This window comes from Phocoena sinus, chromosome 8 (assembly GCF_008692025.1).
Source record: "Phocoena sinus isolate mPhoSin1 chromosome 8, mPhoSin1.pri, whole genome shotgun sequence".
In the NCBI taxonomy this organism is placed as follows: Eukaryota; Metazoa; Chordata; class Mammalia; order Artiodactyla; family Phocoenidae; genus Phocoena; species Phocoena sinus.
In genome coordinates this window covers 104460116-104487275 of record NC_045770.1, presented here as the reverse complement: position 1 = coordinate 104487275, position 27160 = coordinate 104460116, and the positions used below count along the sequence as shown (strand labels likewise).

Genomic DNA, 27160 nt, shown 5'->3' with positions numbered 1-27160 from the left:
ACCTCTAGACCTTGACAACTTCCCATTGGGTTAGGTATCGTTCCTCTAAGCTACCTCAGCATCAGTGCATACCTGTATCCTGATATATATTACACTGCATTGTAATTAGTTGTTTACTTATCTATCTTTTCCTTTAGATTCCAAGTTCCTTGGGATCAAGTGACATGTCTTGGGACTCTGTCTAGCACAGTGAAGCTGTCGTGAACAAATACAGGTTTCTGAGTAAAGGAATGAATATTGAAACAGCACTGATCAATATGAGTAAGACTTTGATTCAGATTCTAATTCTGTCCTTAACTTTGGTATGACCTTGGGAAAGTCAGTCAAATTCTCTGAATTTCAGTTTTCTTGTATCTGTAAAATGGGGTGATGATAATCCTTGTCCTATCCATTTCATAGAGTTGTCAGGAGGCTTAAATAATATATACGTTAGGTATAAGAATTACCATTGTTTGTTCAGACTGGCTAAAACACATGATTTCCTTTTCTAGAACTGCTTTCCTTGGCTCACTGAAATCAGCTTTTTTATTGCTACTTGACATTAATAGTTTTAGAGCTGACTAACCATTAATTGCTCCAGATTGTTTACCCTTCGTTCCCCTAAACAAGATATGGCACAGCCACGGACATCTTTTGTCCCGATACCATAGTCATTTCCTTTTAGAAGAAGGATATAATTGTTCCAACATGGAGAAAGGCCTCCCAAGTGCTTTTTGGGAGAACATTTAAAGTACTCTAATTCTTTGTCTCTACCAGTTCAAAGGAAGCAAGATAGGGGATCCGAGAATTGTTAAAGGGAATGGAGAACTCAATTGTCACTCTCATAAATCTGGGCTACAAAAAAATCAATACAAATCTTTAAACCAACCTAATAAAAATGTATCTAAATAGGATCTGCACTGGGAATCCATTTTTATTTTCTTTTTCAGGAGATCCAAATTCAAATGATGGTTTACTTCAGTGGTTCTCAAATTTACCTGCACATTAGGAATCATCTGGGATTTTAAAAATATCCCAAAGCCCAGGCCACACACCTTACGGACTGGATTGTGTCCCCCTAAATTCATCTGTTGCAGCCCTAGCCTCCATGTGACTATATTTGGAGACAGGGCCTTAAGAATGTCATTAAGGTTAAATGAGGTCATAAGGGGGGCGCCCTAATCTGATAGGACTGGTGTCCTTGTAAGAAGAGGAAAAGACACCAGAAGGCTCTCTCTCCACATACATACAGAGGAAAGGTCATGTGAACAGTGACAAGGTATCTTGATCTTGGACTTCTAGCTTCCAGAAGTATGAGAAAACAAGTTTCTGTTGTTTACGCCACCCAACCTGTGGCATTTTTTTTTAATGGCAGCCTAAGCAGACTAATCCAGCACCCTAGACCAATTAAATCACAACCTCTTGAAGTGGGACACAAACATCACTATTTTGAAAGCTCCCTCCCAGGTGATTTAAAATCGGCACACGGAAGTTTGGCGACCAATGCCTTATTTCATTTCAACTTTGAACTATAACAGACCTAGGCTTTTCTTTCCTGTTATTACATTTGTAGAAAAATAAGAATCAAAACATCATTAATTTATAGAACCACAGCAAAACTTGCCTCAAAAATCATCTGGAAGGGTGCTACCCCTGACACGTCATGAGAATAACTGGTTTCCTCTGAAGTCCAGCTCAGCTCTGCAGAGAGTCCAGGCAGTATAGACTGTATTTCTGTGTGAGAAGAGATGGTGGCAGAATAGAACAAGCAGTTTGCATAAGCACCAGAGTTTCTGGAGTTATTAAACTGATAAGCCAAGAAGTCTCTTCCCTGATGAAAAGATTATCTGCAAAATTTTAAATATGACTGGAGATGGCTATGCATCAGCAAATTGCTTAAACATTTAGAATTACTTTATGGGGATAAGACATTTAATCACGTTTTCAATTTTACACAAATTGAAAATTTGCTAAATCAATTTGTATTTTCACTTAATTTCCACAAGGACATATCCAATGCCACAAATCTTCAGAGTTGATAGCTCTAACTGATATTCTTATATTTTTAAATAAATCAATTCATTATTTAATAACACAAATCCAGTAAGTGAGCTAATTCAGAACTTAAAACAGAAAAATTCAAGAATGACCCTCTCAGGCATTTACCTAATGCCTAATGCCTTTTTTTACCCAAGAGAAGCAAACTCTTGCTAATTTAATTGTCAAGTAACCACTTCGTATATTTACATATGTTGATTCAGAACTCTTTACACAAAGCATCAGTGAGTCCTGGATCATCATCAACAAATAGAACCTCAAAGTATGCACCATCCTTCTTTCTTTCTGTACCCTGGCACTAATATTATAAAGGGAAAAAATCCCAAATCTCCCATTTTATAAAATGCCATCCCTTATTTCCCCTCTATAGTAGTATTAGAATGGAGAACTAAATATGAATAAAAATATATATCTCAGTCTCTGAACGTTCTACCTTATAAATGAAGTTGACAATGTTGATATTATAAAAGAATTCAACTTAAAAATTTTAATAACAATAACATATATCCTAAAATAATAGCACAGCTTTCTTCTAAAACATTCATACCATATATCTATCTAATAAAGCTTTAACCATCTCAAAGAAGGTCAAGTTCTAGATATCAATCTTAATGGGTAATATTCTTCTTGCCATTAGTTTGTTTTTCAAATATAATTCAGTCACAAAGCTTGAGATAATATGGCAGCAAGGTTATGCTACACTGAAGTTTAATGAAGTTGGCACTAAACCAGGATGACTTACATCAATCTTCAGATTTACCACTGACAGACTTTCTGACCTAGGGTGACCCCCTTTTTCTATAATTCAATTACCTTTCTGTGAAATAAGAAAAAATTGTTCCTCAATCCTATAAAGTAGTAATACAGTGAAAAATAGGGAGAACATGTAGATACATGAGAAAAAGGTTTGTCAATAACTTGGAATTCTCTAGAAATCTTAATAATGATTTTTTTAAATGAGTAGTTATTTGGGGGAAATTAATTTCAATTAACTCACTCCATACACACACACACACACAAAAACAAATCCAGATGGATTGACTAGAGTTAAATGTGAAAAGGTAAAACAGTAGAACTAAATAAAAAGCCTTCTGTTTCAAGATAAGTCAAGCATATGTTGAAATTTCATCTTCCCATTCAAACACATAAAATGATAAAACAAGTATTTTTAAATTTTAATAAAACATAGTCATAGGGACTTCCCTTGTGGTCCAGTGGTTAAGACTCCACGTTTCCAATGGAGGAGGTGCGGGTTTGATCCCTGGTCGGGGAACTAGTATCCCACATGCCGCATGACACAGCCAAATAAATAAATAAATGAATGAATAAAAATTAAAACAAAACAAAACATAGTCATAGTGAGAAAAAAAGAAGAGAGAAATCTTTATAGACCAGAAATAAAGAGGTATTCTTCCCTAATCTTCAGAAAGGAAAAAGAGAGAGAGAATCCACAATGGTAAGTAAGGACCAAAGATGCCCCATGTTTGAGGCATGGAATGGAAAAAAAAATGGAGCTAATACTGCAACACCAACAGGTTTAAGAGCAAGAGCCACAGAGGCCACACATAGGAGGTATAAGCAAGGGACCAAAACATGAACAAAAGCCAAAGGGATGCCACCTGCCTACCTGAGGGTTGGTTAAAAGCCAAGTGATGCTAGTAGCAGCATCAGTGATGCAGGATGAGGGCCTTAGAGCCATGTAATATAAGTACGGATAAGACTCAGAACTATAATTCTATTAAGATACAAGAGCCTTTTATCTTTCCACTCAAGCAAAGTTTAATCCAAGATACGTGTCCTGCAGATTATGGCTCAGCAACCCAGAGAACCTCCTACTGGAAGGCTGTCAATGCAGGATGTGTTCAGGACAAAAGGGTCATGGACAATTAGCTCTTAACTAAAAATTACCAACCAGTGAAGACCAATACCATGAAAGATAGGACACATATCAACCAACAAAATGTATACCTGAGGAAATAGAGTTAATAAAACAATCTGAAAAGAACTTTAAAAATAAGTGCTCTGTATTTTATACCCTCAAATATAAAAAGAAGCCATGAAACAAGAATACACTGCCATCAATTAAACAGAAAGTAACAGCCAAAAACCCTATTAGAAATCTTAGAGATTGAAGATACAGTGTTTGAAATGAAAACCCTATGGATGGTAGATTAGACACTGTAAAAGAGCATATTTAAAAGAAAAAGTAGTACTTGAATGTCCATAGAAGCATGATTCATAGTAGGAAAAAGTGGAAACAACCCAAATGTCCAACAAATGATGAACAGATTAACAAAATATGGAATATTATTCAGCCAGAGAAAGGAATGAAGTACTGTTACATGCTACATACTAACATAAATGAATCTTGGAAACATTATGCTTAGTGAAAGAAGCCAGACACAAAAGGCCACATAGTGTATTATTTTGTTTATATGAAATGTCTAGAACAGGCAAATCCATAAAGACAGAAAGTAGATTAGTGTTTGCCAAAGGACAGGGGGTAGGGGTAAGGGGAGTGACTGCTAATGGGTACAGGGTTTCTTTTGTGGGTGATGAAAATGTAATGTTATAAATAGCGATGATAGTTGTACAACTTTGTGAATATACTTAAAACCACTGAATTATATGCTTTAAAATGGTATATTTTATGACATGTGAATTATATATCAATTAAAAGAAGGAAAAGATAAAAGACATTAAGAACAGATTTCTAAAAGACAAAAACACTAAAAAAATTAAAATTAAAAAAACTCATAATAAAAAATGACTGAGCCACACAGCTAAACACACCACAATGAAACCCAGAATAACAAGGATAAAGAGAAAACCCTAAAAGCTACAAAAGAGAATCAAATTAGCCAAAAGAAACATGAGTTAGACTTCTCATCAACAATGCTAGATGCCAGAGGATAACTCAGTACTATCTTCAAAGATCTGAAGAAAATTCACTTTGTCTCTGGACTTTTAAGAGAACCAAACTACCATTAAAGAATGAGAAACTTAATATGTTTATATTCCTTAAGGCCTTGCTGAAAGAACTACTAAATAAACCAGCATGATCTTTGAAAATGAGTTTACATTTGCACCTTTTTGCTGAGATGGGGTGGAGATAAGGGGGAAAGAACGATATAATATCAATATCAAACTACTTATTGACATAGCTCTTCAACTGTTAAAGAAAAAGTAGATAGAAAAACTTCAATCTTGTGGCAATGTGAACATACATCAAAACCATATATTGGGACTTCTCCTTTTTGCAGTGATGAAATAACTGGTACCAAATAAGCCCTCCCACCAAAAACTACTATAAAACTGGATAAAATATACTAGGCAATTACTTTCAGGCATTGAGCAATAAATAGCACAAGCTGTGATCCCTGAGAGAAGGGAAACTCATGACATGACCCTATGATTGCCCTGGATGTCTGCCTGGGGAAATTTTCCTGCCCATGGAGGACAGAGCTGGAGCCCAAGCAGAGCACAGTGGTTCCATTAAGCTGAGGAGACAGCGAATAGAGCTCAGGGTTGTGAAAGTACCTGGAATCTGCAAGGCAGGGCACTGGAGAGGAGGGAACTGTGCAGAAGTGGGTACCAAAAGTCTGTATGGAAGTTCCCCATGAGCCTTTGGCCAAGGGCTGGGCTATGCATACAGCGGTGAGACTATATAAGATTTCCCAGAGAGCAGTTGCAATGGAGTTGAAAATGGAACAAGAAATTAGTGGTGAAGCAATGGTGGGAAATGTTGGCCTTCAGGCCCAGCCAGAATGGAGAGAACTTGATAAAACTGATGGTGTCCAGCTGAGATGGCAAAAAGGTAATATTTTAGTAGTAAAAAACACATTCAAGAAGAAGGTCTGATCCACCCTAAAAAAGCCTAAAACCAAGTCTCAACAAGATTCACAGAGAAGATACAGTTGGAGGTTATGTGGTATCAAGTTAGAGGGGTTTGAAAATGACTTGGCTTTCTATAGATCTACCCTTTAAAATGTATTTTAAAAGCCTACACAAGGTTAGGGTGATTAGCTTGCTAGAACTGTCTGCTAGAACAAAAATCAACACTCTTCAGAGGTAGAACAGAATATAGATCACATTATCCAGTAGAAAATAAATATTTAATATACATGCAAAGAAAAAGGAAAATATAACTCATATAAAAAAGCAATCAATAAAAACCAAGCCTGGGGGCTTCCCTGGTGGCGCAGTGGTTGAGAGTCCGCCTGCCGATGCAGGGGACGCAGGTTCGTGCCCCGGTCCGGGAAGATCCCACATGCCGCGGAGCGGCTGGGCCCGTGAGCCATGGCCGCTGGGCCTGCGCGTCCGGAGCCTGTGCTCCGCAATGGGAGAGGCCACAACAGTGAGAGGCCCGCGTACCACAAAAAAAAAAAAAAAAAAAAAAAAAAAAACCAAGCCTGTTACAGATGTTACAGATGTTAAAATATTTACTGCAGAGGAATCTGGGTGGACAGTATATAAGAACTCTGTGTACTGTTTTTACAACTCTTCTATAAATCAACAATTATTTTCAAATTAAAAATGTAAATACTCTGCAAAAGGATGAAACTAGAACACTATCCTACACCATACACAAAAATTAACTCAAAATAGATTAAAAACTTGACTATAAGACCTGAAACCATAAAACTCCTAGAAGAAAACATAAGTGGTAACCTCCTTGACATGGGGTTTGGTGATGATATTTTTAACTTGACACTGAAAGCAAAGGTAACAAAAGTAAAAATAAATAAGTGGAACCTACATCAAACTAAAAAGCTTCTTCACAGCAAATGAAACCATCAACAAAATGAAAAGGAAGAAAAAATCTGCAAATCATATATCTGGTAAGGAGCTAATAACCAAAAAATATAAAGAAATCATACAACTCAATAGCAAACAAACAACCCAATTAAAAATTAGGCAGAGGATCTGAATAGGCATTTTCCATAAAAAGGCATACAGATGATGGACAGGTACATGAAAAAATGCTCAACATCACTAATCATCAGGGAGATGCAAATCAAAACCACAATGAGATACCACCTCACACCTGTTAAAATGGTAATTAAAAACTAAGAAGCAACAAACACTCCTGGTACTCAGAATGTGTTCTCTAAATACCAGTGCTCACTAAAAAGGAGAAATGGCTGATTCTGGGCCTAAAGTAGAACTGTACAAGATGAGATGGGTATCTTGTTGGGCCAGAAAGCAAGGAAGTAATCAAAGGCCAATGAGATTATGTCAAAGGATTTAGTTATAAAATAAATAAGTCACGGGAGTATAATGTACAGCACGGCAACTACCTTTTTTGTATCACGTATTTGCAAGTTGCTAAAAGAGTAGATCTCAAGAGTTCTCAACAAGAAAAAAAATTGTAAGTATATATGATGACAGATGTTAATTAGACTAATTGTGGTGATCATTTTGCAATATACACAAATATTGAATCATTATGTTGTATACCTGAAACTAATATAATGTTACATGTCAATTATACCTCAACTTTAAAAACTTTCAGACTTAACCTATGTAGAATCTGCGTTTATGAAGATTGCCAATTATCAAGTATGCTAAGGGGGGATTCTTTGTAACAAGTCTGATCATAAGTAGTTTAATCTATTTCCAACGATATACATAAGCTAAAAGAAGAAAAAAATTTTATATTGGTTCAAGATGGTGGAGTAGAAGGACATGCGCTCACTCCCTCTTGCGAGAGCACAGGAATCACAACTAACTGCTGAACAATCATCGACAGGAAGACACTGAAACTCACCAAAAAAGATACCCCACATCCAAAGACAAAGGAGAAGTTGCAGTGAGACGGTAGGAGGGGCACAATCACAATACAATCAAATCCCATAACTGCTGGGTGGGTGACGCACAAACTGGAGTGAAGGTTCTGAGCCCATGTCAGGCTTCCCAACCTGGGGGTCCAGCAACGGGAGGAGGAATTCCTAGAGAATCAGACTTTGAAGGCTAGCGGGATTTGATTGCAGGACTTCAACAGGACTGGGGGAAACAGAGACTCCACTCTTGGAGGGCACACACAAAGTAGTGTGCACATCAGGACGCAGGGGAAGGAGCAGTGACCCCAGGGGAGACTGAACCAGACCTACCTGCTGGTGTTGGAGGGTCTCCTGCAGAGGCGGGGGATGGTTGTGGCTCACTGTGAGGACAAGGACACTGGAAGCGGTTCTGGGAGGTACTCCTTGGTGTGAGCCCTCCCAGAGTCTGCCATTAGCCCCAGTAAAGAGCCCGGGTGGGCTCCAGTGTTGGGTCACCTCAGGCCAAACAACCAACAGGGAGGGAACCCAGCCCCACCCATCAGCAGACAAGCAGATTAACGTTTTACTGAGCTCTGCCCACCAGACCAACACCCAGCTCTACCCACCACCAGTCCCTCCCATCAGGAAACTTGCACAAGCCTCTTAGATAGCCTCATCCACCAGAGGGCAGACAGCAGAAGCAAGAAAAACTACAATCCTGAAGCCTGTGGAACAAAAACCACATTCACGGAAAGATAGACAAGATGAAAAGGCAGAGGGCTATGTACCAGATGAAGGAACGAGATAAAACCCCAGAAAAACAACTAAATGAAGTGGAGATAGGAAACCTCCCAGAAAAAGAATTCAGAATAATAATAGTAAAGATGATCTAGGACCTTGGAAAAAGAATGGAGAAAAACAACAAGAAGATGCAATAAATGTTTAACAAAGACCTAGAAGAATTAAAGAACAAACACCTAGAAGAATTAAAGAACAAACAGAGATGAACAATACAATAACTGTAATGAAAAATACACTAGAAGGAATCAATAGCAGAATAACTGAGGCAGAAGAACAGATAAGTGACCTGGAAGACAGAATGGTGGAATTCACTGCTGTGGAACAGAGTAAAGAAAAAAGAATGAAAAGAAATGAAGACAGCCTAAGAGACCTCTGGGACAACATTAAATGCAAAAACATTCGCATTATAGGGGTCCCAGAAGGAGAAGAGAGAAAGAACCCGAGAAAATATTTGAAGACATTATAGTCGAAAACTTCCCTAACATGGGAAAGGAAATAGCCACCCAAGTCCAGGAAGCACAGAGGGTCCCAGGCAGGATAAACCTAAGGAGAAACACACTGAGACACATAGTAATCAAACTGACAAAAATTAAAGACAAAGAAAAATTACTGAAAGCAACAAGGGAAAAATGACAAGTAACATACAAGGGAACTCCCATAAGGTTAACAGCTGATTTCTCAGCAGAAACTCTACAAGCCAGAAGGGAGAGGCATGATATACTTAGAGTGATGAAAGGGAAGAACCTACAACCAAGATTACTCTACCCAGCAAGGATCTCATTCAAATTCAATGGAGAAATCAAAAGCTCTACAGACAAGCAAAAGCTAAGAGAACTCAGCACCACCAAACCAGCTCTACAACAAATGCTAAAGGAACTTCTCTAAGTGGGAAACACAAGACAAGGAAAGGACCTACAAAAACAAACACATAACAATTAAGAAACATACATATCGATAATTACCTTAAACGTGAATGGATTAAATGCTCCAACCAAAAGACACAGGCTTGCTGAATGGATACAAAAACAAGACCCATATATATGCTGTCTACAAGAGACCCACTTCAGACCTAAGGACACATACAGACTGAAAGTGAGGGGATGGAAAAAGATATTCCATGCAAATGGAAATCAAAAGAAAGCTGGAGTAGCAATACTCATATCAGATAAAATAGACTTTAAAATAAAGAATGTTACAAGAGACAAGGAAGCACACTACATAATGATCAAGGGATCAATCCAAGAAGAAGATATAACAATTATAAATATATATGCACCCAACACAGGAGCACCTCAATACATAAGGCAACTGCTAACAGCTATAAAAGAGGAAATCAACAGTAACACAATAATAGAGGGGGACATTAAAACCTCACTTATACCAATGGACAGATCATCCAAACAGAAAATCCATAAGGAAACACAAACTGTAAATGACACAACAGACCAGATAGATTTAATTGCTATTTATAGGACATTCCATCCAAAAACAGCAGATTACACTTGCTTCTCAAGTGCATACGGAACATTCTCCAGGATAGATGACATCTTGGGTCACAAATCAAGCCTCAGTAAATTTAAGAAAATTGAAATCATATCAAGCATCTTTTCTGACCACAATACTATGAGATTAGAAATCAATTACACGGAAAACAACGTAAAAAACACAAACACATGGAGGCTAAACAATACGTTACTAAATAACCAAGAGATCACTGAAGAAATCAAAGAGGAAATCAGAAACTACCTAGCGACAAATTACAACAAAAACACAATGATCCAAAACCTGTGGGATGTAGCAAAAGCAGTTCTAAGAGGGAAGTTCATAGCAATACAAGCCTACCTCAAGAAACAAGAAAAATCTCAAATAAACAATCTAACGTTACACCTAAAGGAACTAGAGAAAGAAGAACAAACAAAACCCAAAGTTAGTAGAAGGAAAGAAATCATAAAGATCAGAGCAGAAATAAATGAAATAGAAACAAAGAAAACAATAGCAAAGATCAATAAAACTAAAAGCTGATTCTTTGAGAAGATAAACAAAATTGATAAACCTTTAGCCAGACTCATCAAGAAGAAGAGGGAGAGGACTCAAATCAATAAAATTAGAAATGGAAAAGGAGAAGTTACAATGGACACCGCAGAAATACAAAGCATCCTAAGAGACTACTACAAGCAACTATATGCCAATAAAATGGACAAGCTGGAAGAAATGGACAAATTCTTGGAAAGGTACAACTTTCCAGTACTGAACCGGGAAGAATTAGAAAATATAAACGGAGGAATCACAAGGAATGAAATTGAAACTGTGATTAAAAATCTTCTAACAAACAAAAGTCCAGGACCAGATGGCTTCACAGGTGAATTCTATCAAACATTTAGAGAAGAGCTAACACCTATCCTTCTCAAACTCTTCCAAAAAATTGCAGAGGGAGGAACACTCCCAAACTCATTCTGTGAGGCCACCATCACCCTGATACAAAAACCAGACAAAGATGTCACACACACAAAAAACTACAGACCACTGTCACTGATGAACATAGATGCAGAAATCCTCAACGAAATACTGGCAAACAGGATCCAACAACATTAAAAGGATCATACACCATGATCAAGTGGGATTTATCCCATGGATGCAAGGATTCTTCAATATATGCAGATCAATGTGATACACCATATTAACAAATTGAAGAATAAAAACCATATGATCATTTCAATAGATGAAGAAAAATCTTTTGACAAAATTCAACACCCATTTATGATAAGAACTCTCCAGAAAGTTGGCATAGAGGGAACCTACCTCAACATAATAAAGGCCATATATGACAAACCCACAGCAAACATCCTTCTCAGTGGTGAAAAACTGAAAGCATTTCTTCTAAGATCAGGAATAATACAAGGGTGCCCACTCTTGCCCCTATTATTCAACAGTTTTGGAAGTCTTAGCCACAGCAATCAGATGAGAAAAAGAAATAAAAGGAATACAAATTGGAAAAGAAGAAGTGAAACTGTCACAGTTTGCAGATGACATGGTACTATACATAGAAAATCCTAAAGATGCCACCAGAAAACTACTAGAACTAATCAATGAATTTGGTAAAGTTGCAGGATACAAAATTAATGCAAAGAAATCTCTTGCATTCCTATACACTAACAATGAAAGGTCAGAAAGAGAAGTTAAGGAAACAGTCCCACTTACAATTGCAAGAAAAAGAATAAAATACCTAGTTATAAACTACCGAGGGAGGCAAAAGACCTGTACTCAGAAAACTATAAAACACTGAGGAAAGAAATCAAAGATGGCACAAACAGATGGACAGATATACCATGTTCTTGGATTGGAAGAATCAATATTGTGAAAATGACTATACCACCCAAGGCAATCTACAGATTCAATGCAATCCCTATCAAATTACCAATGGCATTTTTTATGGAACTGGAACAAATCATCTTAAAATTTGTATGGAGACACAAAAGACCGCGAATAGCCAAAGCATTTTTTCCCTTGAGGGAAAAAAATGGAACTGGAGGAATCAGACTCCCTGACTTCAGACTATACTACAAAGCTACACTAATCAAGACAATATGGTACTGGCACAAAAACAGAAACATAGATCAATGGAACAGGATAGAAAGCCCAGAGAAAACCCACGCACATATGGTCACCTTACCTTTGATAAAGGAGGCAAGAATATACAGTGGAGAAAAGACAGCCTCTTCAATAAGTGGTGCTGGGAAAACTGGATAGCTACATGTAAAAGAATGAAATTAGAACACTCCCTGACACCATACACAAAAATAAACTCAAAATGTATTAAAGACCTAAATGTAAGGCCAGACACCATCAAACTCTCAGAGGAGAACATAGGCAGAACACTCTGTGACATAAATCACAGCAAGATATTTTTTGATCCACCTCCTAGAGTAATGGAAATAAAAACAAAAATAAACAAATGGGACCTAATGAAACTTAAAGGTTTTTGCACAGCAAAGGAAACCATAAACAAGACAAAAAGACAACCCTCAGAATGGGAGAAAATATTTGCAAATGAAGCAACTGACAAAGGATTAATCTCCAAAACATATAAGCAACTCATGCAGCTCAATACCAAAAAAGCAAACAACCCAATCAAAAAATGGGCAGAAGACCTACATAGACATTTCTCCAAAGAAGACATACAGATGGCCAAGAAGGACATGAAAAGCTGCTCAACATCACTAATGATTAGAGAAATGCAAATCAAAACTACAATGAGGTATCACCGCACACCAGTCAGAATGGGCATCATCAGAAAATCTACAAACAACAAATGCTGGAGAGGGTGTGGAGAAAAGGGAACCCTCTTGCACTGCTGATGGGAATGTAAATTGATACAGACACTATGGAGAACAGTATGGAGCTTCCTTAAAAAACTAAAATTAGATTTACCATATGACCCAGCAATCCCACGACTGGGTATATACCCAGAGAAAACCATAATTCAAAAAGACACATGCACCCCAATGTTCACTGCAGCACTATTTACAATAGCCAGGTCATGGAAGCAACCTAAATGCCCATCAACAAACAAATGGATAAAGAAGATGTGGTACATATATACAATGGAGTATTACTCAGCCATAAAAAGGAACGAAATTGGGTCATTTGTTGAGACGTGGATGGACCTAGAGACTGTCATACAGAGTGAAGTAAGTCAGAAAGAGAAAAACAAATATCATATATTAACACATATATGTGGAACCTAGAAAAACGGTACAGATGAACCGGTTTGCAGGACAGAAATAGAGACACAGATGTAGAGAACAAACATATGGACACCAAGGGGAGAAAGTGGTGGTGGTGGGGGGAGTGGTGGTGTGATGAATTGGGAGATTGGCACTGACATATATACACTAATATGTATAAAATGGATAACTAATAAGAACCTGCTGTATAAAAAAATAAATAAAATTCTAAAAAAAAATTTTTTTTAACTCACTCAAAATTAAAATACTGCACAAACAAAAAACTAAGAGAATAATTGCCAACAATGACAAAGAGGTTTACTATACTTACTATACAAAGTATAGAACTTTGTATAAAATAGAAAAGCACTAAGATCCTAAAGGGGAAAGTGAGCAAAGAATGTGAACAAACATTCAACAAACAAATAAATCAATAAACATAAGACAGTCATTTCACTGTATTATATGCAAGTTAAAATGAGATACAATAACTCTAGTTTTTTCCTAAGTAGAAATAGAAACACACACACACACACACACACACACACACACACACTATGGTAATTTTTTTTTTTTTTTTTTTGGGCCTCTCACTGCCGTGGCCTCTCCTGCCGCGGAGCACAGGCTCCTGACGCGCAGGCTCAGCGGCCATGGCTCATGGGCTCAGCCGCTCCGAGGCACGTGGGATCTTCCCGGACCGGGGCACGAACCCGCATCCCCTGCATCAGCAGGCGGACTTTCAACCCCTGCGCCACCAGGGAAGCTTCACTATGGTAATTTGAAAGAAGGTATGCCAAGGTTTTCAAAGTATGATTGTCTCTGAGATTATATTATAAATATGTATAATATTATAATTATTTTTCACCTTTAGTTTTTTTATATATAATAATGGGACTTGCTTTTGAAATTTTTTTTTTTTTGGCTGCACCACGCGACTTGTGGGATCTTAGTTCCCTGACCAGGGATCGAACTCAGGCCACAGAAGTGAAAGCTCTGAGTCCTAACCACTGGACTGCCAGGGAACTCTCACTTTTGAGATATATTTTTTAAGTGTTTTAAATATATAAAAAATGAAAGGCAATATTCTGCCTATCAAATTAACCAAGCCTTCTTTGAGTAGTAGTGCACAATACTGGTAAGAAGGGGATCAGACAGGTGTTTGTATACATTGATAGTAAAAGTGTAAATTGCAATAATTTTATGGAGAACAATTTAATAATTTCATCAAAGTATTATTTATAATACCATAAAATTAAAATCACCAAACATCCTGAAAGAGGGGAAAGCTTAATAAATTATTATAACCTTTCAATGGACTAGTATAAATTTTTGTAACTTGTTACTACATAATTTCAAACTTACAGAAAAGTTGCAAGAATAGTACCAGGAACTCTCATATACCCTTTACCCAGATTTAGAAATTGTATATTTTGACACATTTGCTTTATCCTCTTTCTCTTTCTCTGTGTGTGTATGTATGCATATTTTTTCTTGAACCAAAGGAGAATAAACTGGAGACACTGTGCCCCTTTATCCCTAATTCAGTGCTTATGTTCTAAGAAGAAAGTCTCTTATATAATCTCAGTATAATTATCAAAATAGGAAATTTAGTATGAATGTTTATAGTATTATTATCTAATCCATAGTCCATATTCAAATACCAGCAATTATCCTAATAATGTCCTCTATAGCTATCTTTTCCTGGCCCAGAATTCAATCCAGTATTGCACATTAGATTTAGTTTTCAGTCTTACTCTCCTTTATTTCTCTGCCTTTCCTGATCTTGACATTTTTGAAGAGTTCAAACCAATTTTTTTTATAGAATATCCCTCAAATTGGATCAGCTGTTTGTTATGCAGGTTATGCAATTTTTGCAGAAATACCACAAAAGTGATGTTGTGTCCTTCTCAGCACATATCAGGAAGCACATGATAACAGTTTGCTCCAACATTGGTGATGTTAACTTTGATCTTTTGGTTAACGTGTCCCATAGATTCCTTTACTGCAAAAGTTAGTATTTTCCCCTGGTGATTGATAAATATTTTTAAAGTAATCTCCACAATTTATGTATCTGTTCCTCATTAAAATTGCACTCATTAGTGTTAGCATCCATTGATGATTCCTAAGTCCTTTATCTTTTCGACACTTATTAGTTGGCATTCTACCTGTAAAGAACAGCTTTCCTTTCTCCTTATTTATTTACATCAGTATGGAGTCATGTTGTTCTTATTTTATTCACTGAGTTATAATCTCTTACTATCATTATTTACCCTATATTATTGTCCCATATTTGGTCAATGGAAGTCCCTTCAAGCTGGCCACAGCTTATCTGTCCACATCACCTTCAAGGAATTCCTTAATTTCAAGGATACGGGGGCTTCCCTGGTGGCACAGTGGTTAAGAATCCGCCTGCCAATGCAGGGGACACGGGTTCGAGCCCTGGTCCGGGAAGATCCCACATGCCGCAGAGCAACTAGGCCCGTGTGCCACAACTGCTGAGCCTGCACTCTAGAGCCCACAAGCCACCACTACTGAAGCCCATGCGCCTAGAGCCCATGCTCTGCAACAAGAGAAGCCACAGCAATGAGAAGCTCACGCACCACAACGAAGAGTAGCCCCAACTCACCACAACTAGAGAAAGCCCGCACTCAGCAACAAAGCCCCAATGCAGCCAAAAATAAATGAATAAAATAATTTTTTTAATTAAAATCACGGATATTCTAGGCTCATCTTGTATTCTCCCTACCCCAATCCTGGAATCAGTGTTTTCCCCAAGGAGTTCTATTTCTTTTTAGTGGAGAAGTGTGGTTGGAAACCAAGATTTGAGAGCTAAGCAATTGCTATTGGGATATTATTATTTATAGGCTCTCTCAATAGACAAAGCTAGGATACATACACATATCTCTATGTTTCTATATTTATCTATCATATGTAATATATACTATACAGTTGGAACCATGAGTTCTAATTCCACAGGGTGCATTTTAGTCTGCCCCCTTACCATACTTGTAACTTCTTTATCCAACAGTGAAAAATCACGTTCCTATTAATCTTAATATATTTACTCAATTTATCAAGCTAGAATACACAGGAAGTAGTTTCAGAATTGTTAAACCTTATCTCTGGAAAGCAAACCTACTAACTAGATTTCAACATTTGTTTATAGTTCTTTTATTTAGGTAAACTTTACATACAATATAATGCACAAATCTTAAGTGTACAACTTGCAGAGTTTTGACAAATGCATATAACCAGGTAACTCATGCTGCATCAAGATACAGAACATTTCCATCATCCCAGAAAATTCCTAATTGCTTTTTTCTCAGTGAACACTTCTCAGAGGCAATCATTTAAAAGTTTTTTCATTAGCTTAGTTTCACTGTTCTTGAACTTTATATAAATGAAATCCATATACAGTGATTCTTTTGTGTCCATTTTCTTTCTCAGCATAATGTCTGTGAGATTAATGCACAGGCATACCTCATTTTATTGTTTCACTTTATTGCACTCCACAGATACTGTATTTTTTTTTTTTTACAAATTGAAGGTTTGTGGCAACCCTGCATGGAGCTAGTCTATTGGTGCCATTTTTCCAACAGCATTTGCTTACTTAGTGTCTGTGTCACATTTTGATAATTTCTGCAATATTTCAAACTTTTTCATTATTATTATGTTACGGTGCTCTGTGATCAGTGACCTTTGATGTTATAGTACTACTGCAAAAAGATTATGACTAGCTGAAGGTTCAGATGATGGTTAGCATTTTTTAGTAATAAAGTATTTTTAAATTAAGGTATGTATATTTTTAGACATAATGCTGTTGCATACTTAATAGAGTATGTATAGTGTAAACATAACTTTTATATGCACTGGGAAAGCAAAAAATTCGTGACTCTCTTTATTGAGGTTTTTTTTTAATCAGAGTGGTCTGAAATTGAACTTGTAAAATATCCAAGGTATGCCTGTAGTTCATTCCTTTTTATTCCTGACTAGCATTCCATTACATGTATACACCCAACTTATTTATCCATTCTCTTGTTGGACATTTGGATTTTTCCAGTTTTTGGCTATTTTTAATAAAGCTGCTATGAACAGCTGGTGCAAATCTTGTTTTGGACAAACAGCTTCATTTCTCTTGGGTAAATACCTAGAAATGAAATTGATGGGTCATGGCACAGGTATATGTCTCACTTCATAAGAAACTGTCAAACAGCTTTCCAAAGTGGTTGTACTATTTTACACTCCCACCAGCATTATATCAGAGATCTGATTGTTCTACATCCTTGCTAACATCTGGCGCTTTTTTAATTTTAGCTATTCTGGTGGACTGTGAATTTAACTTACAATCTCTGGTGACTGATGATGGTAAGCACTTCTTCATGTGCTTAGTGGCCATTCAGATACTTTCTTTTGTGAAGTATCTATTCAAATCTCTGGCCCACTAAGAAAAAAATAGATTTGGAACTTCTCTAGTGGTCCAGCAGTTGGGACTCCACACTCCCATTGCAGGGGTCCCGGGTTCAATCCCTGGCCGGGAACTAGAGCCCGCATGCCACAACTAAAAGATCCCGCACGTGGCAACGAAGATCCCACATGCCGCAACTAAGACCCGGCGAGCCAAATACATAAATAAATAAATATTTTTTAAAAAGAAAGAAAAAAATAGCTTTATTGAGATACAATTCACATATCATTCAACTCATCCATTTAAAGTGTACAATTCAGTGGTTTGGGAGTATATTACATTATTAGTTTTTAAGTTGTGGTAAAATATACATATAACAAAATTTGCCATTTCAACTATCTTAAAGTATACAATTCAGTGTCACTAATTACACTCATAATGCTATACAACCATCACCACTATCTATTTCTAAAACTTTTTCATTATCCCAAACAGAAACTCTGCAACGATCAAGCTGTAAGTTCCCATTCTCCCCGCTTCCCATCTCTGGTAACCTCTAATCCACTTTCTGTTTCTATGAATTTGCCTATTCTAGATATTTCATATTAGTAGAATCATACATTATTTGTCCTTTGTGTCTGGCGTATTTCACTTAGCATAATGTTTTCAAGGTTAATCCATGTTGTAACACATATCAGAACTTCATTCCTTTTCATAGCTGAATAATATTCATATATATATATCACAATTTGTTTATTCATTCATAAATTGATGGACACTGGGTTGCTTCCACCGTTGGGTTATTGTGAATGATGCTGCAATGAACACTGGCGTACAAGTATCTATTTTAAATCCCCGCTTTCAACTCCTTTAGGCATATCCATAGGAGTGGAATTGTATGGCAATTCTATATTTAGCTTTTTGAGGGACTCCCAAACTTTCTTCCATGGTGGCTGAATTATTTTACATTCCCATCAACAATGTTCAAAGGTTCCAGTTTCACCACATACTTGTCAACATTTGTTATTTTCATTATTTTTCTTTTTTTATTGAAGTATAGTTGACATACAATATTAGTTTCAGGCATACAACATAGTGATTTGAATTTATATACATTACAAATTGATCACCACAATAAGTCTAGTAACATTCTATCACCATACAAGGTTATTACAACATTACTGACTATATTTCCTATGGTGTGCATTACATTCCCGTGACTTATTTATCTTATAACTGGAAGTTTGTATCTCTTAATCCCCTTCACCTATTTCACCCAACTTCCCATTCTCCTCCCATAATCATCATGATCACTGTCTTCGTCATCACTGCTATCCTAGTAGGTGTGCAGTGTTTGGCCTGTTTTTGTTTTTTTTTTAATCAGGATGTCTTTTTTTTTTTTTGCGGTACGCAGGCCTCTCACTGTTGTGGCCTCTCCCGTTGCGAAGCACAGGCTCCGGACGCGCAGGCTCAGCGGCCGTGGCTCACGGGCCCAGCCACTCTGCAGCATGTGGGATCTTCCCGGACCGGGGCACGAACCCGTGTCCCCTGCATCGGCAGGCAGACTCTCAACCACTGCACCACCAGGGAAGCCCAGGGTGTCTTTTTTTTATTATTAAGTTTTAGAAGCTTTTTTTAATATTATGGATAAAAGCCTGTTGCCAGACATGTTTTGCAAATATTTTCTTACAACTATGGTTAACATAATCACTTTCTTAATATCTTTTGATGAGCAAAAGTTTTTTATTTTGATGAAGTTTATCAATTTTTTTCTTTTATGGTTACTTATTTCTATGCCCTAAGATTTTACCTATTTTTAGGTTAAAGGATATTCTCCTTTGTTTTCTTCAAGAATCTTCTTAGCTTTTATTTTCAGGTCTATCTTCCATTTCTAATTTTTGTGTGTGATCTGCAGTAGATGTCAAGGTTCATTTTTTTTCCTTATAGACATATGGTCATTCCAGCAACATTTGTTGAAAAGACTTTCTTTTCCTTGATGGATTGCTTTGGTGCCTTTATTTTTTTTTTTTAAAATCAAATAACCATATAAGTATGAGCCTGTTTCTGGCTCTTTTCATTTCCATATATTTTCCTATTTTTAAAAAATAACGCTTGTTTTTTAGAGCAGTCTTGAGTGAAAAACTGAGGAAAAGTACGGAGAGTTCTCATATATCCATACTCCCATTTGTGGACTTAAGTTTTCAATTCATTTGGGTAAAATACCAAGGAGCACGATTACTGGATCATATGTTAAGAATATGTTTACTTTCATAAGAAACTGCCAAACTGCCTTCCAAAGTGGCTGCAGCGATGAAAGAGAGTTCCTATTGCTCCACATCTTTGTCAGCATTTGTTGCCAGTGTTGTCAATGGGTTTTGGCCATTCTAATAGGTGTGTAGTGGTACCTCATTTTCATTTACATGTCTCTAATGACATAATAATGTGGAGCACTTTTTCATATGCTTACTTGCCATCTGTATATCTTCTTTGGTGAGGTGCCTGTTCAAGCCTTCTGCTCATTTTTTTAAAACTGGATTGTTTTCTTATTGTTGAATTTTAAGAGATCTTTGTATATTTTGGATAACAGTCCTTTATCAGATATGTCTTTTGCAAATATTATCTCCCAGTCTGTGACTTGCCTTTTCATTCCCTTGAGATTGTCTTCCACAGAGCAGAACTTTTTAATTTTAATGAGGCCCAGTTTATCAATTATTTCTTTCATGGATCATGCCTTTGATGTTGTATCTAAAAAGTCATCTTTATACCCAAGGTCATCTATGTTTCCTCCTATATTAATTTCTAGGAGTTTTATAGTTTTGTGTTTTACATTTAGGTTTATGATCCATTTTCATTAATTTTTATGAAGGTGTAACATCTGTGTCTAGATTCTTTCATTTATTTATTTGCATGTGGATGTCCAGTTGTTCCAGTACCATTTGTTGAAAAAACTATCTTTGCTCCATCATAATGCCTGTCCTCCTTTGTCAAAGATCACTCGACTATATTTATGTGGGCTCTCTATTCTTTCTGTTCTGGGCCCTGTTTCTGGGATCTCTATTCTGTTCCATCTATCTATTTGTCTATGTTTTTACCAACACCACACTGTCCTGATTACTGTAGCTTTTTTTTTTTTTTTTTTTTCGGTACGCGGGCCTCTCACTGTTGTGGCCTCTCCCGTTGTGGAGCACAGGCTCCGACGCGCAGGCTCAGCGGCCATGGCTCACAGGCCCAGCCACTCTGCGGCATGTGGGCTCTTCCCGGACCGGGGCACGAACCCGTGTCCCCTGCATCGGCAGGCGGACTCTCAACCACTGCGCCACCAGGGAAGCCATTACTGTAGCTTTATAAGTCTTGAAGTCACATAGTATCAGTCCTCTGACTTTGTTCTCCTTTAATATTGAATTGGCTACTCCGAGTCTTTTGCCTCTCCATGTAAACTTCAGAATCATTTTGTTGATAGTCACAAAATAACTTGTTGGAATTTTTATTTGGATTGCACTGGATCTATAGATCAAGTTGGGAAGAACTGACACCTTGACAATATTTAATCTTCCTATCCATGACATGGAACATCTCTCCATTTATTTAGTTCTCTGATATATTTCATCAGAGCTTTATAGTTTTCCTCATATAGCTCTTATACATAGGTTTTGGGGTTTTCTGGGTTTTCTGGGGTTTTTTTCTTTGCTTTATATCTAAGTATTTTGTTTTTAATGGTACTAATGTAAATGGTAATGTGTTTTTAATTTAAAATTCCACTTGTTCATTGCTTGCATATAGGAAACCAATTGACTTTTGTATATTATCCTTGTATCCTGCAAGCTTGTTATAACTGCTTATCAGTTCATGTAAAATTTTTAACCAGTTTGTGAATTTCTGTAGAAAGTCTGCTGATATTATGATTGTGTTGACTCCACAGATCAATTTGGGGAGAATGGACATCTTAGCAATATTGCACTTTCCAGTCTATAAACATGATATATCTCTCCATTTATTGTTTAATTTCTCTTGGCAATGTTTTATAGTTTTCAGCAAAGATCTTTTACTTATAACATTAAATCTATCCCTACGTGTTTCATATTTTTTGATGCTATTATAAATGGAACTATTTTTAAATTTTATTTTACAATTGTTAGCTGCTAGTATAAAAAAAATCTTGTGGGGGAATTCCCTGGTGGTCCAGTGGTTAGGACTTGGCATTTTCACTTCCAGGGCCTGGTTCAATCCCTGGTCAGGGAACTAAGATCCCACAAGCCACATGGCGCAGCCAAAGACAAAAATCTTTTTGTATATTTACCATGTATCCTGTAACCTTGCTAAATTCACATATTTCTTCTAATATTTATTTTGTAGATTCCCTAGGATTTTGTACATTAAAAAAATTATATCATTTAAAAATAAAGACTGTTTTACTTCTGCCTTTCCAACTTCTATGCCTTGTACTTATTTTTCTTCCCTTGTTTACATTGGCTAGAACCTCTACTATGATTTTTAAATGATATTCTTAAAGACCTTGTGAGATAAGAAAATTCTCACTCAAAGTGAAAAATAAAAAAATATACCACACTGGGGACTTCCCTGGTGGCACAATGGTTAAGAATCCACCTGCCAATGCAGGGGACATGGGTTCGAGCCTGGTCCAGGAAGATCCCACATGCTGTGGAGCAACTAAGCCCGTGTCCCACAATTACTGAGCCTGCGGTCTAGAGCCCATGTGCCACAACTACTGAGCCCGCGTGCCTAGAGCCTGTGCTCTGCAACAAGAGAAGCCACCACAATGAGAAGCCCGTGCACCGCAACGAAGAGTAGCCCCTGCTCGCCGCAACTACAGAAAGCCTGCGCACAGCTATGAACACCCAACGCAGCCAAAAATAAAAAAATAAATTTATATTAAAAAAAAAGAACATCCATAGTGATATTCTTGTATCAGTAGAGTATTAGAAGAAAATGAGATTTAGAAAATCATTACATTAGACCTATCATTCCACAGCCAACTGTGCATCTTGAAACAAAATGGCATTATAACAGAAAAACTGAATCTCAATGATTTGTACATCATAGTGTCAAGCCTAAAAATACAATTTACACAGTATCTTAGTCCCTTTGGGCTGCTATAACAAAATAAAACAGATTGAATTGCTTATAAAGAACAGAAATTTATTTCTCACAGTTCTGGAGTCTGGAAGTCCAAGATCATACTGCCAGCACGGTCTGGTTCTGGGCTCTGTTTTGGATTACAAATTTCTAATTGTATTTTCATATGGCAGAAGAACCTGGAGAACTCTGTCAGTTCTTTTTTTATAAAGGCATTAATCCCATTTGTGAGGGCTCCACCCTCATGACTTAAGCACCTCCCAAAGGTCCCATCTCCTAAAACCATCACATTGGCCATTAGGATTTCAACTTATGAATTTTGGGGGGACACAAACATTCAGACCATAGCACAGAGCTAATGGCTGAATTTATTTTAAACTTCAACTTAGAAGTTTTTCCCTAAAAACATGGAAAAAGTTCAGAAAAAAGAAAGTACAGGTAGTAAACACTTATAAAAAGTTTCAAAAATATATGAATTAAAACTATATACCTGTTAATTAACTAGTAAATTGGCTAAAATAGTTTAAGTAATTGAAATTCCTAATGCTAGCAAAGTACAGGAAGTTAATAATCTCATATACAAATGCTACTATTACATGATACAACTTTCTAAAAAGCAATTTCAAGAGCCATAAAAGTATAGACTTTAATCAACTTAAATCTACTTCAGGAAATTAGTCCTAAATTTTTCAATTAAGTAAAAAGCTATATGCATTAAGATACTCATCCCAGAGACATTAACATTAATTAGCACTTATTGAGAACTATGCACTCAGAATAACCGCTATGCCACATGTATTATGTGTATTACCTCGTTTAATCCTCAAAACAGCTTTATGAGGTAGGTATTTTTCAAAAGATCAAATAACTTGCTCAAGGATACACAGTATGAGTTCTTAACCTCTACAATATGTTGCTATTCATAGTAATGGTAAAAAAGAAAGAACAAGCCTAAAAGCCTCAAAATGTAAAATGGTTACTTAATTTATGATACATCTTCTTATGGACAACTTATCCATTAAAAATAATGACTAGAAGACTGTCATAACATGAAAAATGCTGACACGTTAAGTGAAAAAAAAGTAGTAGGACAAAATTGTGTATATATTGTGATTACAACTATATTAAAAATACATGGGGGAAAAGTTTGTGAGAAGTTTTTTTCCTTTTCCCTATTTTCCCCTAATTTTCTAAACTGGGCTATATTGCTTCTATAACAAAAAGTACCATTTAAAAATAATTTCTCTGATGATGGCAAAAGTTGAGATCCGGCTGTTTGTTGCTGTTTCACAACAGACTCAGCAAACCAGTAATTATTTTGTTTTCTTGCCTTTAACCAGTGAATAAAGTAACAATAGTAATACCAAACATTTTAAAGAATGAGGCTAATTAAGCCAAAAGATGAAAAGTTCTTTGGTTGGCTCTGTGGCTTGATGTCATTAGTTAAATTGGCTAATTATTTCCACATTATAAAACAATCCCAGACATGCTCTAGAGAAGGAAATAGAAAGTAGGACATTATAATGGAGAATCAGCAACCTGTCAGAAACACTGTGTCAAATCTTCATTCACTGCCTCAAAAAGCAGAGAGACTAGTGGCCATTGCTGCATATCCAGTTGGCTCCCTCAGCCAAACAAGCCAGTCAACAAAGGTGTGGTCACTCAAGTACCTAACAAAGGAATATGCACCTGAGCCTCATAGTACCCCAAACAAAAAGATGTAGATTGGGGCTTCCCTGGTGGCGCAGTGGTTGAGAGTCCGCCTGCCGATGCGGGAGACGTGGTTCATGCCCTGGTCTGGGGAGATGCCACGTGCCGCGCAGCGGCTGGGCCCGTGAGCCATGACCACTGGGCCTGCGCGTCCGGAGCCTGTGCTCCGCAACAGGAGAGGCCACAACGGTGAGAGGCCCACGTACCGCAAAAAAAAAAAATAGATGTAGATTGAAAATGGAGTAAGAAAAACATGATAATTCTTCCAAGCCTACACTTACCTCTTCACACAACCTCAACAACTCAATCACCAAAAATGATACAGCCTACAGATTTCTTCAACTTGTGGTATGAGAGTGAAGTGAGAAGTTGTCAAAGAAAGAGAGAAATTAATATCTATTCATTCATTAAGCATAAATAAATAGTTGATTATCTGAAAAGTTAATACATAGTCAAACCTCTAGCAAAACAGAATACTGTATAGTAGACAAAAATACTATGGAATAGTGGTTAAGACATAGCCTCTGGAGCCAGTCTGTCTGGGTTCATATAACCCACTCAATCACTTAATAGATTTGTGACTTTGAACAAGTTACTTCACCTTTTTGTGTTTAAAATGAAATGTTTGCTATTCGTGTTATCATTACCACCATCAAGAGAAAGAGAAGGCGCAAAAACAACATAAGAAACCCCACAGAGATAAGAGTACAAATATTTTTAAATCATAAAGGAATACTATAGGACTTCCCTGGTGGTGCAGTGGTTATGAATCTGCCTGCCAATGCAAGGGACAGAGGTTCGATCCCTGGTCCAGGAAGATCCCACATGCCACAGAGCAACTAAGCCCACATGCCACAACTACTGAGCCTGCACTCTAGAGCCTGCAAGCCACGACTACTGAGCCCACATGCCGCTACTACTGAAGCCCATGTGCTTTAGGGCCCACGTGCCACAACAACTGAGCCGGCATGCTGCAACTACTGAAGCTTGCACGCCTAGAGCCCGTGCTCTGCAACAAGAGAAGCCATCGCAATGAGAAGTCCCCATGCCACATCAAAGAGTAGCCCCTGCTCACCGCAACTAGAGAAAGCCCACATGCAGCAACAAAGACCCAACCAGCAGCCAAAAATAAAAAATAAAAATTTTTTAAACAATACTATAAATAACTTCACATCAATTAATCTGAAAACTAAGAAGAAATGCCGAACACATAGCAGGTGCTCAATAAATACGTACTGGATGAATGAATTAAAAGGAATAAGGGGTAATGTGTGTGTGTGTGTGTGTGTGTGCGCGCGCACATGCATTTTTCTTTTTTAATATACATATACAGTTGACCCTTGAACAACACGCATTTGAACTGCGCGGGTCCACTTACATGCTGATTTTTTTTTCAATAACTATAGTACCTGCGTTTTCATTTTACAGATCTTTAATTAAGTGTGGGGAAAAGTTTCTGTCTGATTAGAGATCACAATATGTGGAATCAAAAGAACTAGGGTTTGAGTCTTGATTCTATCCAAACGGTTTCAACTTCCTGCCCTTGGGTGAGTCATTTATCAATTCATTTGTTTTTGAGGCAGAGATAACAGTACGCAGATTTTCGACTGTGTGTGGGGTCGGTGGCCCAACCCCCCATGTTGTTCAAGGATCAACTGTATTTCCAAAATTGGCTCTAGGGGAAATAGAAACTTAAGCCAAACATTATTAAGAAAGCAAGTTGGTTATCAAAATAATTCCTTCTTCACTCCCACACCCCCAAAATACCAGGTTCAAATGATTTTTTACAGGGTAGTTTTACCAAATTTTCAGAGAACAGATACAAAAAGTTCGAGAACAGAAATGGATAAACCTACTCAACTCATTTTACAAAGCTAGTATAATCTTGGTACCAAAATAAGACAAGGACAATATAAACCAATCTCACTAGGAATATAGATGCAAAATTAAATCCAGGATATGTAACAATTATATAACGAAAACAACCAGCAAGGGTGTTTTTTATCAGAAAGTCTATCACCATAACTCATCATATTAATAGATTAAAAGACTTAAAAAAAACACATCATAATCCCAAAAGATGTAGAAAAAGCACTTTTGAAAATACAATCTCATTTATAACAAACACTACTGGCAATTAAGAAGAGAAATTCCTTAACCTGACAAGGAGCAAATATCAAAAAACTATAGTAAAATCATACTGTATGGTAGAAAGTTTTATTTATTTATTTATTCATTTATTCATTTATTTAATTTTTGGCTGCATTGGGTCTTCGCTGCTGCACGCGGGCTTTCTCTAGTTGCAGTGAGCGGGGGCTACCCTTTGTTGCGGGGCACAGGCTTCTCATTGTGGTGGCTTCTCTTGTTGTAGAGCACAGGCTCTAGGCGCGCGGGCTTCAGTAGTTGTGGCAACACGGGCTTCAGTAGTTGTGGCTCGAGGGCTCTAGAGCGCAGGCTCAGTAGTTGTGGCGCACGGGCTTAGTTGCTCCACAGCGTGTGGGATCTTCCGCACCAGGGCTCGAACCCGTGTCCCCTGCATTGGCAGGCGGATTCTTAACCACTGCGCCACCAGGGAAGCCCTGTGTGGCAGAATTTTAAGTAATATCATTGAAGGAAGGCAAGACACA

General features: G+C 37.2%; 1 protein-coding gene across 1 annotated transcript in view; it reads right to left on the bottom strand.

Annotated features, from left to right (window-relative positions):
- Positions 1–27160, bottom strand: part of C8H11orf80 (chromosome 8 C11orf80 homolog) — a 91878-nt gene that overhangs the window by 48288 nt on the left and 16430 nt on the right. The window contains 1 exon segment of the mRNA XM_032641579.1: positions 1604–1713. Coding sequence (XP_032497470.1) covers positions 1604–1713 — 110 coding nt within the window.